At 40.2% G+C, this 20,575-nt stretch overlaps 1 protein-coding gene across 1 annotated transcript in view; it reads left to right on the top strand.

Annotated features, from left to right (window-relative positions):
• FHOD3 (formin homology 2 domain containing 3) overlaps nt 1-20,575 on the top strand; it is a 563,825-nt gene that overhangs the window by 513,723 nt on the left and 29,527 nt on the right. Inside the window, exons 22-23 of the mRNA XM_026654142.2 lie at nt 5,109-5,299; nt 6,860-7,052. Coding sequence (XP_026509927.1) covers nt 5,109-5,299; nt 6,860-7,052 — 384 coding nt within the window. The remainder of the gene's footprint in view (nt 1-5,108; nt 5,300-6,859; nt 7,053-20,575) is intronic.

Below are 20,575 nucleotides of genomic sequence, written 5' to 3' on the forward strand. Positions count from 1 at the left end.
AAAGTTTGAGAACCACTGGCATACACTATTTAAGGAAATTCCATTCTGTATGCATAAAGATTAGTATGCACAGTAGGGGGCAGGTCAGAGTAACATACAAAGTGTTTAGTGGATCTTGGGTTTAGTCACACTGTGCCCTCAGGCTAGTTGCTTGACTCTTTTGATCCTCATCTGTGATATAGAGCTGGATGTTGCCAATGATTACTGAAGTATCCAAACTTCACTGCCATCCTTCAGAATTTAAACTTTTACTGGAAACCTTGTTTTACAGATGATGAAGGGAATTAAATGGTCCTTTCATCTTCCATGCATTTGGAAAGTAGTAATGAGCAATGGTGTGCAGGAAGAGAGTGGTAGAGAGGCCTATTCTGTTAGCCTGCATGCTCTGTGCACCCCATTCACTTTCTGATGTTACTGATAGTTGGCCTAAATGGAGTTGATGGTCACAGCAACTCAGCACATTGGTTAGTGCTCCCTCATTGGAGGAGAAAGGTTTACCCTGTTCAGTGCTACCTGGTGTGAATGTGTGAGTCTAAGTGTTACTGTGTTGGTTGAGAAAGGATGGGCTATGGAGAAAGAAGATTATGTGGCTCAGGGTAAATTTGGGCTCAGCTGTTAATGGGTGCACAGAGGGAGAGGAGTCTTACACTCCCTCATAGCTGCCAAGTACTGTTCATACTGGTGATCCCTTGAGAACATTAACTGTTTTTGTGTGGCAAAAGACACCTCAAAGCTGTCAGGGAGAAAGCATGGCCAGCATTCTGTTCTCCCTTTACAGCAGCCAGTGGAGTTGGCTGTGCATGCAGTGGGGAGCAGGCCACATGACCTGAAGAGGTGAGCTGTAACCAACTTGTCCTGCATGGAGAGAGCTCTTGGAGATATTCTGCTTCTCTGCGGCAGTGCCTGTAACACAAGACTGAGCCCTTAGTGTGTATTGGGGAGCAAAGGGGACAGAAACAGAGAGAAATGTGAGCAGCAGAGAAACCATGAAAACAAAAGAAGTGGACAGTAAGAAAAGAAAGGGAGGTAGCATAAGAGACCAGAACAAGGGACAGATTCAGGAAAGAAGGGACAGTGAGGTGACAGTGTTTGTGTTACTCCAAGTCATGACCCATTAGAAAGCAGCATGCTAATATTTTTGCTACTTGAAAAAAAGCCCACACCAGTGGTTTGAAATGTTGTACAGTGGGTACTTTAATACTGTAGACTATCACATTCACTTGACCTCATTTTCTAGAAGAGTCCAAATTTTCTAAATAACTTCAGATGTTTGTATTCCTGCCTACCCAGTCTAGTGGCTTAGTGAATTGTTCTGAGAGTTTAGGCAGAGAAAAAATGACCACTCATTCAAGACAAATTCCTGAGAGTTGGTGGCCCATATTACATTAGAGTTCATAGTAATCTGTTATACTCTCTTGGAGTACTTGTGGCACCTTAGAGACTAAGAAATTTATTTGAGCATAAGCTTTCGTGGGCTAAAACCCACTTCATCGGATGCATGCAGTATACTTTTCCACTGCATGCATCCGATGAAGTGGGTTTTAGCCCACGAAAGCTTATGCTCAAATAAATTTCTTAGTCTCTAAGGTGCCACAAGTACTCCTCGTTCTTTTTGCTGATACAGACTAACACAGCTACCCCTCTGAAACCTATACTCTCTTGGCAACTCTCCTTCTGACATTAGCCTCAGTCAGGTTCAGAATATACAGGCAAGTTACCCTCGTTAGTTTGGATTTCCAGTTTCAGTAATTTGCACTTACTTCACCAGCACAGGCAGCTGTGCTCAGTTCACCCCATGGGAGAGCAGGTGGTATTTTCCCTGCTGTGCTTCCTCTGAGGTTCTACCAGAGGCTGGTAGCCTCAAACTGTAGTGACGGTTCTAGCACATCCTTCATCCACATCCACTCCTCAGCTAGCAATACCCCTTTTGTGGCTGCATTGGTTCTTTGCAGGACTACAGTGGAGGGGAAGATGCCAATTGCTCTCTAGACTTTCTGCTCTCTAGAAACTAGAGAACCTTTCCCAAACACATTGTCTTTTGACCTCTACAGACCTGATAACTCAGAACTCTCACTGATTTCAATGCAAGCTGTTGTAACTTAAGATGAAAATTAATGAAAATTCCTGCACTGTACAGAGGAGGGATTGGGGGAGTTCCCCACCCCGTCTGGAAAATTCTTTGTGACCCCAAATTTTGAGTCCTACAGTCTTCTAGGCTCCATTTTTTTTCTAATGGGGATACTGGTATTTTGTCTGCTGTGTGCATTTTATATTTCCAGTCTATGGTGAGCTGCAATATGTTTGTCATCAACAGTCAAAATACTGACCTGGAGAGGGATTTTTTTTTAAATAGGCATTGATATCCTAACAAAAATATAACCCCCCACAGCTGCCTTGCCTGCAGGGCTTTTCTAAATAGCAGAATGGATCAAAGGATGTTTTTATTTCCTTGTGCAGAGGAAAAATTCATCACTTTGTAAGTCAGAGCAAAAATGAATCAAATCAATACCAGGTTATATCAGGGAGCTTTTTAATAATACATTTCTTATGGCTAAACTCAGTTAGTATGACTCTCAGCAGTTGGTACTGTATATAGCTGAAAACTTTATTCCATCTGTAACAAACTTTAATTTGAACCAAGGTCAAGAATGCATTAAAAAAATAAAAAGCTCAGAGTGAGATCCACCTACACTCAAGATAGGGCTGGCCTGGGACGGTTTGGATCCCAATCCCATATTCCTCTAATTTTGAGGTAGTATGTGTCCAGGGCCAGTTTCTTTATTGTAGTTACAGTGACAGCATAACCTGGCCATAAATTGTTGCCCAGGGAGGGATTTCCCCAGAGTAAGCAAGATAATTGTATGGAGTAGAGCCTGAACTGGGACGGTTATGCCACATGACCTCTCTGCTGCCAGCATGGTAGGGAAAAGGGATCATGACTGGGGGAAATGTATCGTAAGCTCTATTTTCAGTCCCTTCTGATTCTAACAACCTAGCATAGGTTATAAAAGCCTTTAGGCTGCTCCAACACAGCACAAGAGTAACAGTCATGCACAGAATAGCACCAGGATCAGGAAGTGCAAAGGAGAGCTTCTAAACACCCTTCAAACAGCACGCTGACTTGCAATCAGCATTATGGCCACAGTTAGAGACCTGGCCTCCAGCACCCTGCTTCAGGTCCATCTTACAGAGATGTGTCTGAGTTTCAGTGTTTGGGTTTACCTGGTATCAGAGGGGTAGCCGTGTTAGTCTGAATCTGTAAAAAGCAACAGAGGGTCCTGTGGCACCTTTAAGACTAACAGAAGTATTGGGAGCATAAGCTTTCGTGAGTAAGAACCTCACTTCTTCAGATGCAAGTAATGGGTTTACTTGAACTTTCCCCGAATCCAAGAGTTCTGATTCCAGTTCAGGCTGATTTCGGATTTAAACCAGTAATGGTAAAATATAAAAGCTGTAAGATAAAATTAATTTGCACAGCCCACATAAGTGTGAAATAACATATGAAATACGTAACAGTTATACAAATCGGAAATCACTAAGCCTCATGAGATTGTGCTATGTCTTTGGGAGGTGGATTGGAGCAATTCAGGCATAAAGACCTTGGATGTAATCCTGGCCCCACTGGAGTCAATGGCAAAACTCCCATTGATTTCAGTGGGGCTAATATTTCACTCTTTATCTGTATATGCTTGTATCACCTTCTTCGGTCATTTAAAATGTCTTGTTATGTATGTACTTAGTCAGCATTATAATTTTGGTTACGGACATGTTACCAACAATGAACAATTAATAACTATATTAATTTCCTATTATATATGATAAATTATATATTACTAAGTTTTGTAAAAACATCATATGTACTGTTGTGGGACTACAGTGTTCTTATCGCAAAAGCAATTAAAATTAATAAATGAATAGCTGTACTGCATAGGAATATATTCAGTTAGAAACCTTTGAAAATAACATTTACTAAGCTACAGTTCCTTCAGATCCTACGAGCAAGAAGAAACCCCTTATACAGAACTGTTTTCTGTTTTGCAATAAGAGATGGGCCAAAAATACCAGACCCAAACATCCGCAAACTCTGGCATGTTTGGAATCTGAGTCTAAATCTGTATTTTATGGCTTAGGCTCATCTCTACTTTGAACTGTTGTTTGAAAATAAATTTATTCTTCCTTGGGATGTCAAGGAGACCATGTTGGAGACTTCTGCTGTTTCCATTTGCTTTGTGTATGTGCTGTACTGTGGCTGGATAGTTCATGCATACTCCCCTGTTTTTATAAACATATCCAAAATCACTTGCGTAGACCACTGCAATTTGAACACCTTTTTTGGTTGATGTATAAGAGAGAACCTCTGTTTCACCTTCTTATGGAATTTATTGGCTTCTCTCCTGATAAGTGTTACTGAGGATGTAATAATTTATTTTAACTGTGTTGACACAGACTTTCAAAGCTATTAGAAAGATTGTGTTATAAGCTAACAGTGTCATACTTTGTATCCAGAGATGTAAGTTTGTACTGAGATCACTAGATTACACTTCCTTTGAATAAAACTTGAAGTTCTGGCACGCGAACTGACCATTTGGAATACAACATAGTCTTTCAACAAGACAGTGCACGGAGTAGGGACATACCAAGGGGAAACATTGGCATCTAGACACTATAGTGATTGTCAGACACATTAAAAAGCTGTAAGGTGGTAGTGAGAAAGAGAAGAAAAAACCCTTTTGCTGCCTTGGTGCATGCACAAATTTTCTGATCGTCCCTAGTGCAGTTGACTGCAAAGAGAAGGATCTACTAAAACATTTTATACAAATGTAGCAGAAAATTAAGATATTCTCCTTTCTTTAGATGTTACATCTATATGGCAACCACACATAGTTACATTTCTTTCTGTTTCAGAATTTCTCTAACATTTCACATGCTTACACTGAGGGTAGAGACACGGACAAGTATTACTATTGTATTAATGTATATAGCAGTGTCAGTGAAGCTACATCTCCCTCCCCACCTCCTTGTTGTATAAAGATGAAACAGTTCAGATACCCAAGATTACTGCTGTGGTGTTTGAGATCAAAGTGGCTGATGTCTTCACTTGTTTTTAGGTTGACTTTGAACAACTTCAGGACAACTTATGTCAGATGGAGAAAAGGTGCAAAGCATCATGGGATCACCTTAAGGCTATAGCAAAGCATGAAATGAAGCCAACGCTGAAGCAAAAAATGTCGGAGTTCCTTAAAGACTGTGCAGAAAGAATCATAATTCTGAAGATTGTTCACAGAAGAATAATTAACAGGTACAGCATTAGGGCACTGATGGGAACAACCTCAATTACTTATTTCAATGTGCTTCAAACCACGTTTCAAGACGTATGTTTACCAACATATCTGTTGTGAGTTCTTTATAACAGATGTTCATTTGTTCCCGATATTTCCTAACTTCAGCTGAATATTGTATTTCTGCTGAGAAAAACGACGACTGACAATTATTTTCTTACATATAACTACACGCTGTGGTAAAATCCTGAAATCCTACTCAGGCAATTTCCTTGTGTCTTTAATGATATATTTGCCATAGTAAAGATTGAGTAACAAGTTCTGTATCTGGAGCTAGTACTATACGTATCTTATACAATCTGCTAATGCTCATATATACACAAGTGCCACTGCTAGTATATTTCCAGATTCATAAACTCACACAGATGATTTAAATATGCCCAATAATGATGATAATACCTATCTCTTATGTAGTGCTTTTCATCCATAGATCTCAAATTGCTTTACAAAGGAGAATGGTATCATTACCCCCATTTTGCAGATGGGGAAATAATATATAGTTGTACACAGAATTACCAAAGGGAGTTCAAACAGGCCCAAATGTGTGACTGTACAGATCTGGGATGTTAGTTCAGCCCATCTGTTTTCTCATTCATGAATTCTATTCCACCTTCTAAATAAGTAGTACCCCAAATATAGCTGAGTAGTAGTGAAAGTAGGAACTTACAAGTTTCCTACTGGGTTTATCACATATATTGTGTTGGATTTGAAAATAAGTAGAATAGTGTTTTCTTTACTTTAAATTACATAATGTAACTACTAGTCTAAGCCTCTCCAAGATACCTTATTTATTCAATCACATCTTTCATTTCCATTGTAATGAGTGTTTTAATTAGCATGGACACAGTAGATAAAAATAGATTCACAAAGATCTATACATTCAGTAGTCCACTGTGAATAATGTAGTACAGAAGCAGCAGCAGCAAAGCTGCAAATAATACAAAAAGCTGTGAGTAATACTGAATCAACAGTAAAGTTGTGAACTCAAAACACCCCAGACTGAAAGTATTTGGATGTTACAACGTTTTATGGTTTTCTTTTTGAACTAGAAATGCTTCTCTTCCTGTGTTGCTAGCCTGTAAATCTTCATTCTTCTTGTCTAGACTTTCCCCAACTTCTTAACAGCCTCTTTGAAGTTGCTTAATACAAACAAATGGAATTAAAACACAATTTTTTTTCAATATCTGAAATGAAATTGTTCATTCACATGCCAAATTGGTAAAATAAAATGAATGGAGTTTCATAAACATCTTATCTCTTATATCAGCATGGGGAAATGGGTTGGGATGAAGTTATCATAGACTAGCCATTTATTTGCATTATGTTTTTAATTATAAACCATGCCAGTGATGTTTAAGGAATCCATGAAAATTCCACAGCATAAAAAAAAAAAAAGATGAGAGCTCAGAAGACAATAAATGGATCAATTGGAATCTTTTTTTACTGGAAATCTAAAGTTTTTGAATGTTGTTTTTTTTTTTTCATTTTTAAAAGCTGTCATTAATTCATTTTGTTTTTAGGTTCCATGCATTTTTGTTATTTATGGGTCATCCTCCTTACGCAATCCGTGAAGTCAACATCAATAAGTTCTGCAAAATTATTAGTGAATTTGCTTTAGAGTATCGCACCACCAGGGAACGAGTTTTGCAGCAGAAGCAGAAACGCGCCAACCACAGGGAAAGAAACAAGACCAGGGGGAAAATGATCACAGATGTAAGTGGCAAAATCAAATCCACTGTGGCAAGTATTTGTGAAGCTTTCTTTTTAGTGAATGCCATACTTTAGATGTTATGCTTCATTCACTAACCTTCCTTTAAGGATTCCCTCCGCTATGAATAATGTACTCTGTATTCTTTGGTAAATCAATATTATGTTTTTCTTTGTCATTGACTATAAAAGCTTCTGGATTCATAGCAGCTTCTGGATTTGGACAAAACAAGACTAAGTGTTCATAAAGAAAATCTTCCACATGTTGCATGGACAAATTCATGCACAATGTCTGTTTTCAACAAAGAATAGAGTAGGAATTGAGGGCACCTTACTGAAGAATATGGCCAAGAATATAAATAACACAACCCTAAAGTTAGGCTGCCAAATCATTCCATATATCAATTTACTGACCACATATTTAGGTGCTTCTATACGGGTTTAGGTGTGTAACATTAGGTTCCCATTTGGGAAAGTCCTGACTTGCAAACTTAAATATTATAGTGTTTTATATGTATAGTATCTATTTTTTATTAGATAAAAATATATTACATAAGAGTCAAGTGCAGCCTCTTTCAGATTTTATTATAGATTACTAATTTAGATTCTCTTTAGCTGTTACCTGATAAATTTCACTGACTGTGTTCAGGCTACTTTGGTAAAAATAAGATGAACTTTCTCTTGATCTTTAAAGATCCTCTGATTTTTTTTTTAATCTTCTTTTAAACTGATGCAGTTTCACTCAGTCCAAATAAAGTTTTAAGAAGTGCCAGTACTTAATAAAAGTTTCCAGCTGTCTCAAAATCCAAATCTGGAATTTCGATTAGACATGAGTGGTTCATCGCATATGAAGCTACCCCTATCCTGCCTTTGGCATGAAAAACCCAAAGCTGATTACAATTTTATGGCCAACAGCTCAGACAAGTTGGTAAAGAAACAAAATGCATCAGACCCATATTGGTATTGTATTTAAGTTGTTGACTCACAATCATTTGTAGATCTTTCCTGGCAATAACCTTTCAAATTTTGGAAATCTTCCTCATCTGGGAGAGAATTTTAGAGACACATTATTATCTCAAAAGATTTTCCTTTTGGACTAGTCCCAGGTAAAGGAAGGGCTCTGATTCTTTGCAAAGGGTTTAAGGTAGACATGAAAAATTTCAGGTCTAGTATTAGGGAACTGAAGCTTTATACTTGCATTGCACCCTAATTTCTCTGTAACATTCTTGAGGAGTTAAAATGTGACACTAACCCAAAGGATTGGCAAATTAAATATTTAATTTGCCAAATAGCATCAGCGCTTTTCACCAGTTCAGATAATGGCAAGGGGGGGTGGGTTCCTGTTATGCCAGTATACCATGGAGCGTTTCTGTATTAAAGGGCCAGAATAAGTGGCAGCAACAGGACTGAAGGAGCTTCTTCGAGTTCTTTTGCATCAGGAAGTGAGAGAAGGGAAAAGTGGCCATTTATCTGCTCACCAGAAGAAATATCCAGGGAGATGGAGAGAGGAAGTGGGCCTGCATGCTGACCCGATCACAGTAGAACAGGATGTAGGTACAAGCCAGTGGTCAGTCACTAAAGATCTGAGCCAGGGAGGTGGGCCATTTCCTGAAGATGTGAAAACAGGAGAGAGTGAGTGATTGGGCCTTCCCCAGAAGGGCTTGTTATAGGAGAGGGAAGAAGAATAATCAGACCAGGATAGTATTTGTATTTAGGAGAAATTGAGTATCATCTGAGCAGTAGGATCCCAGCTACAAACATCCTCCATGTCTGAGTTGTAGGATATATGCTTAGCATTAATTCACAATTATATGCTGATCCTATGAGCTGAGAAAGCCTAACGGAGTGAAGAGCATTCTCTAAAATTCTCCATGTGGAACCTCTAAGAACATAAGAATGGCCATACTGGGTCACACCAAAGGTCCATCTAGCCCACTATCCTGTCTTCCGACAGTGGCCAATGCCACGTGCTTCAGAGGGAATGAACAGAACAGGTAATCATCAAGTGATCCACCGCGTCGCCCATTTCCAGCTTCTGGCAAATAGAGGCTATGGATACCATCCCCGACACATCCTGGTTAATAGCCATTGATGGACCTATCCTCCATGAACTTATCTAGTTCTTTTTTGAACTTTGTTATAGTCTTGGCCTTCACAACATCCTCTGGCAAAGAGTTCCACAGGTTTACTGTGCGTTTGAAGAAATACTTTCTTTTGTTTGTTTTAAACCTGCTGCCTATTAATTTCATTTGGTGACCCTTAGTTCTTGTGTTATGAGAAGGAGTAAATAGCACTTCCTTATTCTCTTTCCCCACACCAGTCATGATTTTATAGACCTCTATGATACCCCCCCTTAGTCATCTCTTTTCCAAGATGAAATGTCCGTCTTATTAATCTCTACTCATATGGAAGCTGTTCCATACCCCTAATCATTTTTGTTGCCCTTTTCTGAACCTTTTCCAATTCCAATATATCTTTTTTGAGATGGGACAACAAGATCTCCATGCAGTACTCAAGATGCTGGCGTATCATGGATTTATATAGAGACAATATGATATTTTCTGTCTTATTATCTATCCCTTTCTTAATGGTTCCCAACATTCTGTTCACCTTTTTGACTGCCGCTGCACATTGAGTGGATGTTTTCAGAGAACTATCCACCATGACTCCAAGATCTCTTTCTTGAGTTGTAAAAGCAACAACCACCCATCCTAAGCAAATATTAATCCTGACACACAATGTTTGTCAAATTAATCACATTTTTGTTGTTAATTTCTAAATCCCTGTTAAATGAGTCTATAGGGCCCTACATTGGGAACAAATATTTAATAATAGGCTTGTAACGGGGCGGCGACTCACCCATGTGGCGCCTCCTGTCGGTCGTCCTGGGAATTAGCTCTTTGACCCAGGAGTACCCTCTGCAGACCTGTGTCTCGCCTTGCCTCTGGCCCCCGTGTCCCTCCCGGACCCCGGTGCCCCTTCTGCCAGGGTTCTGCCCCCTGCAGTACCCCGCGGTCTCTCTGGGTCCTCCCCCAGGGAACCCCCAACCCCCTATCCCCACCTCGCCTCAGTCTTTGGCTACTGCCAGTCACCATCTAGCCCCCGCTCACTGGGGCAGACTGCAGTATAATTGCCACTCATCATTGGCCAGGAGGGTTTGGACCTGCTGCCTCTGCCTACCCTTGGGCTGCCCTGTTGCAACCCCAGTACCTTTTGGCCCTTAACAAAGCCTGCAGCCTGGGGGTTTTCCAGGCCGGAGCTCCCCAGCTCATCTGGCCTTTCCCCGGCCCAGCGCCCCTTTAGGTACTCTTTCTCAGCTCCCAGGCAGCCAGGCCCTTCTCCCTCAAGAGCTAGAGGGAGAGTCCTTCTCAGCTCCTGGCTTCACTGGCTTTTATAGGGCCAGCTGCAGTCTGATTGGGGCGTGGCACTGCTGTGGCTGCTTCCCCAATCAGCAAGCCTTTAGCTCGCAGCCCCAGCCCTCTCCTAGGGCTGGCTTCAAGCCCTTTCAGGGCAGGAATGGGTGACCACCCCGCTACAGGGCTCTTCAATCTAGCAGAGAAAGATTCAACACAATCCAATGAATGGAAGCTGAAGCTAGACAAATTCAGACGGGAAATAAGGCATAAATTAACAGTGAACATAATTAACCATTGAAACAATTTACCAAGGATCATGATGGATACTCCATCCCTGACCGTTTTTATCCATGATGACTCCAAGATGTCTTTCTTGAGTGGTAACAGCTAATTTAGACCCCATCATTTTATATGTGTAGTTGGGATTATGTTTTCCAATGTGCATTACTTTGCATTTATCGACATTGAATTTCATCTGTCCTTTTGTTGCCCAATCACCCAGTTTTGTGAGATCCCTTTGTAACTCTTCGCAGTCTTCTTTGGACTTAACTATATTGAGTAGTTTTGTATCATCTGCAAATGTTGCCACCTCACTGTTAACCCCTCTTTCCAGATCATTTGTGAATATATTGAATGGTCCCAGTACAGACCTCGGGGACACCACTATTTACCTCTCCCCATTCTGAAAACTGACCATTTATTCCTACCCTTTGTTTCCTGTCTTTTAACCAGTTACTGATCCATGAGAGGACCTTCCCTCTTATCCCACGACAGCCTACTTTGCTTAAGAGTCTTTGATGAGGGACCTTATCAAATGCTTTCTAAAAATCTAAGTACGCTATATCCAATGGATCACCCTTGTCCACATGCTTGTTAACCCTCTCAAAGAATTCTAATAGATAGGTGAGGCGTGATTTCCCTTTACAAAAAACATGTTGACTCTTCCGCAACAAATCATGTTAATCTATGTGTCTGATAATTCTGGTCTTTACTATAGTTTCAACCAGTTTGCCTGGTACTGAAGTTTGGCTTACTGGCCTGTAATTGGTGGGATTGCCTCTGGAGCCTTTTTTAAAAGTCGGTGTCATATGAGTTATCCTCGAGTCATCTGGTAGAGAAACTGATTTGAATGATAGATTACATAGCACAGTTAGTAGTTCTGCAATTTCACATTTAAATTCTTTCAGAACTCTTGGGTGAATACCATCAGGTCCTGGTGACGTATTACTCTTTATTTTATCAATTTGTTCTAAAACCTCCTCTAATGACACTTCAATCTGGGACAGTTCCTCAGATTTGTCACTTAAAAAGAATGTCTTAGGTTTGGCAATCTCCCTCACATCCTGAGCCATGAAGACTGATGCAAAGAATTCATTTAGTTTCTCCGCAGTGGCCTTATCGTCTTTGAGTGCTCCTTTAGCATCTCAATTGTCCAGTGGCCCCACCTGTTTAGCTGGCTTCCTGCTTCTGATGTACTTAACAAACAAAAAATTGCTATTACTTTTTGAGTCTTTGGCTAGCTGTTCTTCAAATTCTTTTTTTGGTCTGCCTAATTATATTTTTACACTTCATTTGCCAAAGTTTATGCTCCTTTCTATTTTAGGATTTAACTTCCACTTTTTAAATGATGCCTTTTTGCTTCTCATGGCTTCTTTTACTTTGTTGTTTAGCCTCAGTGGCACTTTTTTGGTTCTCTTACTATGTTTTTTAATTTGGGGTATACATTTAAGTTGAACCTCTATTTTGGTGTCTTTAAAAAGTTTCCATGAGGCTTTCAGGGATTTCTCTTTTGGGACTGTATCTTTTAACTTCCTCATTTTTATATAGTTCCTTTTTCTGAAATTAAATGCAATCATGATTGGCTGCTGTGGTGTTTCCCCCCCACCACAGAGATGTTAAATTTAATTATATTATGGTCACTATTACCAAGTGGTTCAACTATATTCACCTCTTGGACCAAATCCTGTGATCCGCTTAGGACTCAATCAAGAATTGCCTATCCTCTTGTGAGTTTCAGGATGCACTGCTCCAAGAAGCAGTCATTTAAGTTGTCAAGAAACTTTATCTCTGCATCCTGTCCTGAGATGACATGTACAGTCAATATGGGGATAGTTGAAATCCCCCATTATTATTGAGTTTTTTATTTTTATAGCCTCTCTAATCTCCCTGAGCATTTCACAGTCACTATCACCTTCCTGGTCAGGTGGTTGGTACTATATCCCTACTACTATATTCTTATTATTCAAGCATGGAATTACTATCTATAGAGATTTTATGGTACAGTTGGGTTCATTTAAGATTTTTGCTTTATTTAACTCCACGCTTTCTTTCACATATAGTGCCACTCCCCCACCAGCACGACCTTTTCTATCCTTCCAATATATTTTGTACCCTGGTATTACTGTGTCCCATTGATTATCCTCATTCCACCAAGTTTCTGTGATGCCTATTATATCAATATCCTCACTTAATACAAGGCACTCAAGTTCACCTATCTTATTATTTAGACTTCTGGCATTTGTATATAAGGACTTTAAAAAATTGTCACTTTTTAGGTATCTGCCAATTCGTGATGTAATTGAATGGGACTCTTTTTCATTTGACTGTTTTTCATCAGATCCTACCCATATTTTATCATCTTCCATCCTGTCCTCCTTACTAGGACATAGAGAATCTTCTGTCCGAACCATGTGCTCCTCCGTACCTTTCAGTTTTTCCCCATCCCTTAGTTTAAAAACTGTTCTGCGACTTTTTTAACTTTAAGTGCCAGCTATCTGGTTCCATTTTGGTTTAGGTGGAGCCCATCCTTCCTGTATAGGCTCCCCCTTTTCCAAAAGGTTCCCCAGTTCCTAATAAATCTAAACCCTCCTCTTATCCACCTATTGAGACCCTGCAGTTCTGCTTGTCTACCTGGCCCTGTGTGTGGAACTGAAAGCATTTCAGAGAATGCCACCATGGAGGTCCTGGACTTCAGTCTCCTACTTAGCAGCCTAAATTTGGCCTCCAGGACTTCTCTCCTACCTTTCCCTATGTCATTGGTACCTACGTGTACCACAACCACCGGCTCCTCTCCAGCATGACACATACTCCTCTGTTTAAGGAGATTGCTTATGTGGGCATATTGGTGAATCAAGGACTTTCTGTGATCTACATGTATAGGAATTATCCATTTAAATGTAGTCAAGTAATGTTGCTTTTATTTTCCACCACTCAATTGTGGCACACGGTAAAATGTTTAGCTAATCTAATCCCAACAAAACTCACCCCCAAAAAATTCATGAAGTCACATGATATTATTGCTAACTTTAGTTTTTCTGATTAGTTTATATTTCTATGCATGGAAGGGAAAAGATATGGCTGCTGTGCATAGTAAATATACACCTAGTAATGGAATATTCATTTCAAATTTTGCAGATGATAAAAAGTTATTCAAAATAGTTAAGTTCAAAGCTGACTGTGAAGAGTTACAAAACTAGCTGACTGGGCAACAAAATGGCATTGTAAGTGCACAGTAATGCACATTGGAAAAAATAATCCCAGCTACACATATATAATGATAGGTTCTAAATTAGCTGTTACCACTCAAGAAAGACATCTTGAAGTCTTCATGGATAAAAACGGTCAGGGATGGAGTATCCATCATGACCCTTGGTAAATTGTTCCAATGGTTAATTACATTCACTGTTAATTTTTTGCTTTATTTCCCGTCTGAATTTGTCTAGCTTCAGTTTCCATCCATTGGATTGTGTTGAATCTTTTTCTGCTAGATTGAAGAGCCCATTATTAAATATTTGCTCCCAATGTAGGGACCTATAGAGTGTAGTCAAGTCAACCCTTATCTCCTTAACCTTCTCTAAATAGCTTGAGCTCTTTGAGTCTATTACTATAAGGCATGTTTTCTAATCCTTTAATCATTCTCGTGGATTTTCTTTGAACCCTCTCCAATTTATCATATCCTTCTTGAATTGTGGTCATGAAGCCTGAACACTGTATTCCAGCAGCAGTAATACCAATGCCAAATATAGAGGTAAAATATCCACTCTTGTTCCACTCGAGATTCCACTGTTTATGCATCCCAGGATTGCAATAGTTATTTTGGCTACAGTGTCACACTGGGAGCTCGTGTTCAGCTGAATAACCACCGCAAACCCCAAATCTTCCCAGGATAGAGTCCCCCATCTTATCACTATGGCTTACATGAATACCAAGAAAATGTAACCTTTCCAATTCTAGAAAGAAAATACATATCCCTTTATTTTTTTAAACCCACTCAACCAAAATCAGTCTTGAAGGGCGGACGGTCAATTCTGCTGACCTTTTTGGATGCAGAACTCCCATAGACTTCAGTGGAGTTATTCACATGGAGGGGGCTTTAGTTCTGAGAAACAGATTCCCAATTTTTGTATTACCCTTTCACTTCTACAGACCTTTGCTCCTGACTTCTCTAGGTCACTCATAGTGAAATGAGTTTGGTATTGTTAATGTAATTCCCAATAGATGTTTCTTACATGGGAAAAGAATAAAAATGGAAGAATGGCGAATTGTCACAGTTACATGGGGAGGTTGCCTGCAACACTGCACTGCAATCACTACACTGCAGCTGGATTGCAACATATGTAGACATTCTCAAAGTGGCTTTAATCTATCTAGCTCAGCTACCAGTAGCAGTGAAGCTGTGGCAGCACGGACTTGAACATAGACTAGCCGCCCATATATGTACCCAGAATCCCAGGTGGGCTTGTACAACCTGTTTGGAAGCCTGTGGTTCCATAGCTTCGCTTTGCTGCTATTAATGCTCGTACTAGCTAGATTAATTCTATCTTGTGTATGTCAACACGTGCTACAATCACCCTTCTTCCCACCCTTGATTGCAGAGTAGAAATAACCCTATGTCTGCCTTTAGCTAGTGATATCAGTTACGCACTTTCAGAAACAACACAATTCACTGAAAAATAACCAGGAAAGATAGGAAAGAAATGCAGTTATACACATTGATTAGTAGATAATAAAAGAATCTGTCCCCCAGAATTATGCAGCTGTCTTTTGCACAGTACCTTAGCGTTTCTATTCCAAAACCTCTATTTAATAGAAATAATATTTAAATATGGCAAAATCCCCGCCGCACGAATCCTAAAGTGATTTTTTTTTTAAAGGTCTCCTGAAATTGTGCTATGGCATATGAACTTGATAGAAAAGTTGAATCCCTAGGATTTGAACTGGAGATCCTTTCAGCCTTAAAAGCCAGAGCTCATGCACAAAGAAAGCTAGGGGAGCTGCATCCTAGCTACATTCTTACAGTACTGTTTGGTAATGTTACTTTTGTTAACATTTTCCTAATTCAAAAACATTTCTCAATATATTTAACCTTTAAAGAAAGAAGAAAGAAAAGAAGGAAAAATCCCATCTGGTTAATCTTCGATCTAGGAGATTTGAGTAATTCACTTGCTACTTTAACTCTTATCTTTAGTAACTGTAGGGCTGCATTCTGGCCCAGACTGTGCATCCACATAGGAACAGAGATTTGGTATGGGCATACAGGGATCATGGGTGCTGTACAAACTGCTTACTCTCTTCCACCCAGAGCAGGTGAGAGAGAAATGGACAGACCTTTGATTCTGTCCCTCTCAGTACACACTGGCTACTGGAACTGAGCAAGCATGGTGGGGTGAGGGGTAGTAGTCTGCTGCTGATATAAGCCATCAGCAAATCACTTCTCCCTGGAGCAAATCGGGGAGCAAGAAGGAAATTGTCTTCTGGAGCCTGGAATGCTCCTGCTGTCACAATCTAACCTTTGTATAATAAATAAACTGCACAAAGCCTGGATTGCTTTCTTACTCTGGAAAATGCACTTAGCATTGTCCTCTGCCCCTTTCCCTTCCTTTGAATGCCTCTCACAGATTACTTTGTGTTTTTGCTTCATTTTTCCCCTTCCTTTTATTTTTCTCATCATTTTGTGTATGGATTAATATACAGATATGCTCTTACTTCCCAAGATGCTTCTATGGTTTTCTGTTTTTTATTTATTCACAAGAACTCTGCATAGCCATGTTTCAGAGGAATTAGTTTTCCCTGGAATTGCAAAAAAAAAAAAAAATCTATCATAATGCGAATAACAAAATGAACATACCTGCTGAGGTCCCACTGCAAAATGTCTGGCTGCATTTCAGTGCCACTATGCCCAAAGGAAAACAAACAGCTCACTCTGAACCAAACATACCCTTAAAAAGTAATGTTAATGTGCTTCTCAGCACTCTCATACAGCTAATCTTGTTATGTAGAGCATGCTGAAAACTAGATGAGTGCCAAAACAAATGAGGCTTTCCTATTTAATGATGAATGGTTTTGGAACAAAATGTATCAATCCCAGACAAAAATCATTACTGAACTGGAGATAAGATAAGAAAATATGTATTAATAACTCGCAGGGGGTGGGGAATTAATGGAACAGTGTATTTTTTTAAAAACACACATCCAAAAACCTGGACATTCAGTGTTTGCATTTTACAAATATTAATAAAATAAATAAATGCCCTCCTATGTTACCACTCTGAGAACACTTCATATGAGATAGGTGTGAAGAACTGGGGAATATCTGTATTATTTTTCATGAATGGGGAGTGGAGTGTTTGTGTGATCTGTTACTTGCAATGGAGCTAAATCAAAGAGGTGGTTAAAAGGACCAAACAGGAATGGCAAAACAATAAAGGGATAAGAGTCCTGGAGGGAACAATGGGGAAGCTGTTAACTGGGGAATGTGACTCCATCCAGGTTTAATCTTCCCAACACTAAGTATAGAATCAAAGGAGGACACTAAACCATTTGTGGACCCTGGGCCTAGAAAAAGGAGAGGGGTCAGGGGAGCTGAGAGAGGCTTCCCAGAGAGTGTCAGTGAGCACTGACAAGGATGCAAGGAGACGCCCAGACTGACTGAGAATCAGGGTCTATAGCTAACAGGTTACAGCATGGTGCCGAAGAGAAAGGGGGCACCAAGACTAAGTCATGTTTCCCAAGAGGCTTGAGGAGAACACCAAGTATAGGCTCCCAAAGGAAAACTCCTACAGGCACCAAGCCCAATGAGCCTGCTAGATATCGTTGTTGGCAACCGGAGGGGTGTAATCTGGAGACTCAGTCAGAGTGTGGTTGGACTGCATGGTCCCATCCCAAAGAGAAGTGGAGGCATGGGCCTGTCACTGGAAAGGGATCTCAGAAGGAGCAGTCTACCCAGGAGCCATGACTCATATGGACATATGAAAAATTTTCCTGAAATTTGGCAGGTTCAACACATGATACACTGGTGATTGAGCCTAAACTCCACAAATTTAAGGAAATCTTAAAATTCATATACTGTGGTTGCAGACTTCATAAACTACATCCACCATGGTTTGTGTAGCCTAAATGCAGGAGTACGCTAGGTTTAAATGTCTGCAGCACACAATCTAGGTGGTGAGGGATTAATATGTTTCTATGATTTCTGGTGCCTAATGTCAGAGAGTTAGGGCCCCAGTCCATCAAAGCACTTTAAGTATGTGTTTTATTTGAACCTGTTTAAAGTTAAGCACTTGCTTCGGTGCTTTGTTAAGCTGGGGCCTAAATTAGGAAGTCTCAGGTAGCAGCTGGATAGGTCTTTTACTTTTATGTAAAGTGTAATTATTGTTGTTAGACTATCCTACTTATATAGCATCCAAGAATCTCAAAGTGCTTTATAAATGTCCGTATTTTTAGCTTTACAATATCATTGCACAGTAACCAGGCATCATTGTAAATAAATCACAGATGGATTAAGAGACTTGCCCAAGTTCCAAAAGGAAATCTCTGGCAGAGCCAAGCATAAATTCCAGGTCTCCAAACTGTCAGTCCTATGCTTGAACCACAAGACCATCCTTCATCTCTTAAGAGTCACCGTGATGTTGGTGTTGCTGTTGTCTAAGGAAGAGTGAATTGAACCTAGTTTCTTTGGTCAAATAGGTGGTGAATGATATACACATTTGTATGTCCAATTTAATCCAGTTTGTATGTCCAGTGTAGCTGGGGCTACACAGCTCAAGATCTCAATTTTGAAGTATGATGGCTAATATTTGTCTCATGTTTTTGGGCAGGGGTGGGAGGGTGTAGATGGAACGCACAGTCAGAGTTAAGGTTGTTTGGGGAGGGCATTAACTCCACTTTTTTCATACTTTCCGACATTTAGAGGTTTCTTTCAAATGTAAACTTTGAATTTCCTGGCTTCCAGGCGTGTGTTTCTTAGAGATACAGAAGAGATCCAAGCTCTAAGCAAAAATATACAGTGGTTCGGAAGCCACCCTCTTATGATAGCAAAAGGTAGAGAAAAGAAGCCACCGAGAAACCAGTCACTAAGTAGGGAGAAAGAGTAGCCAGGCTTTCTTCCAGTGCCTCTCCCTATTATGAACATGGGAAAAGAGAGTGCCAATGACTGCTAACCTAGGAAGGGGAAAAATAGATAGCCTTCTTCCGATCAACTGGAAGGAGTGTGACACAGACCCCTGTAGCATAGGGTCCCTTGTTCTTTGCAAACATCTTGCATCTCAGATCTGACAAAACTCATACATCATATTAATCCATAAAGAGTAATGTGTAAGGTATCTATAGAGAGCTCATCAAGATTCATAATCATTGCGAGATGTAAGTATGAGTAATAGTTAAGGAATAAGGTATCTAAGTTTAAAGAATGCTTTACAGACCAGGAGTAGAAGTTAGTCACCAAGAGTTAACGTGTCTCAGTGATGGCCCCATTCAGGCAAGGGGGAGTTATCACCCCATTCTGGTCAGTGATGCAATGCAAGGCTCAATCGTTTGGCCTTATGCAATACTGAGACTCTGAGTGAGAAACCATCAGAGGCAACGACAAACAATCGAAAAACTTAAAGGCAAAAAAGAAACTTTACAGCAAGCCAGGGGTTCTCCCTATCTGTGAATAGAAACAAAAGGCTGTTTTCAGTATAACACAGAGGAGGGAGAGGTACTCCATGACCATTCACTGAGAAAACCCATTGGAAGCAAGGGGGTTTCGTGAACATTTGGATCCTGGTTTTTATTAAACCAGCCAGATCTGCAGTAGACTGAACTTTGCGGAAAATCTGCCTTATTGCATAGGAGAGGTAACTATTGATAAGTGTAGACCTAGGTTCGAGTTTAATTATATTGTTTTGTGTTGTAATCACTTGGTTTCATCAGTTTCTCCCATTTCTAGTTACATCTGTATTCTTTCTTAAATAAGTCTGCTTTTGTTTTATCGTAAGTGCTCACAAGTGCCGTGTGGTTTGCAGGAGTGGTGGGTTAAGGTAAAACTGGTAAATTGAGGTACACTGCTTCTTTGGGGGCAGAGGATCTGGAATTTCTGAGAGTAGCCAGCATCAGGGGCTGGATATCACAGGGGTACAATTCAAAGGGGACTCGGATTCTAGGGTGCACCTATTGTTAACCTAGAAGGTGAAGAAAAGGGTGACATAACCCAGAGGAGAGGGCTTGGGTGGCTAACAGGCTGGTGGTGTCAGGGAGCTGACACCCAGCTAAGCACAAGCAAGTCTCCCTCACATTGGAGGCATGGGGCGTAACAAGGTGACTCAGTGTCATGGGTGCCCGAGAAACATCACTGGGAGGGAGAGGAAGAGAGAGCTTCTATCTCACTAGCAGGTGGGTGAGGGGCTAAGAGAGAGAAGCCAGAGCCAACCATACAGCCTGTCTTTCCATTATTTGGGATAACAAGAGAGCCCTCCACCTCCTTCCATGCAGCCAGGGGAGAGCTGCTTTATGGTTCCATTGGAGCAGAAGGATGCATAGTGTCATATAACACCATGATTTGAGGGAAAGAAAAAGATGAAAGGGTGATAGGGCATGGCCTTACTTTGGAATTTGTCTGAGAGAAAGCAGCAGACAACTCTACTTAAAACTTTGCCTTGGTTCTATTGCCAGTTCTATTTGTGTGCATTTAAGTGCATAGATGAGTAAATGCAATGCCTTTTCTGCAGAAGATAACAGCATCCATTACTTTTTTCTTTACTAAAAGGAAGCAGCAAGTTGATTGCCATATGAAGTACTTCCTTATCTACCTTCATTTACAGATCATCTTGTCATTGCTTAAACAATACCATGCTTTGATCATACTGTACTTCCTAAATATTGCTCTTTGTCCTTCTCTGTCCTGTCCTTCCTAAA

Source organism: Terrapene carolina, unplaced genomic scaffold (genome assembly GCF_002925995.2).
Source record: "Terrapene carolina triunguis isolate 2854851 unplaced genomic scaffold, T_m_triunguis-2.0 Scaffold183, whole genome shotgun sequence".
Classification (NCBI taxonomy): domain Eukaryota; kingdom Metazoa; phylum Chordata; order Testudines; family Emydidae; genus Terrapene; species Terrapene triunguis.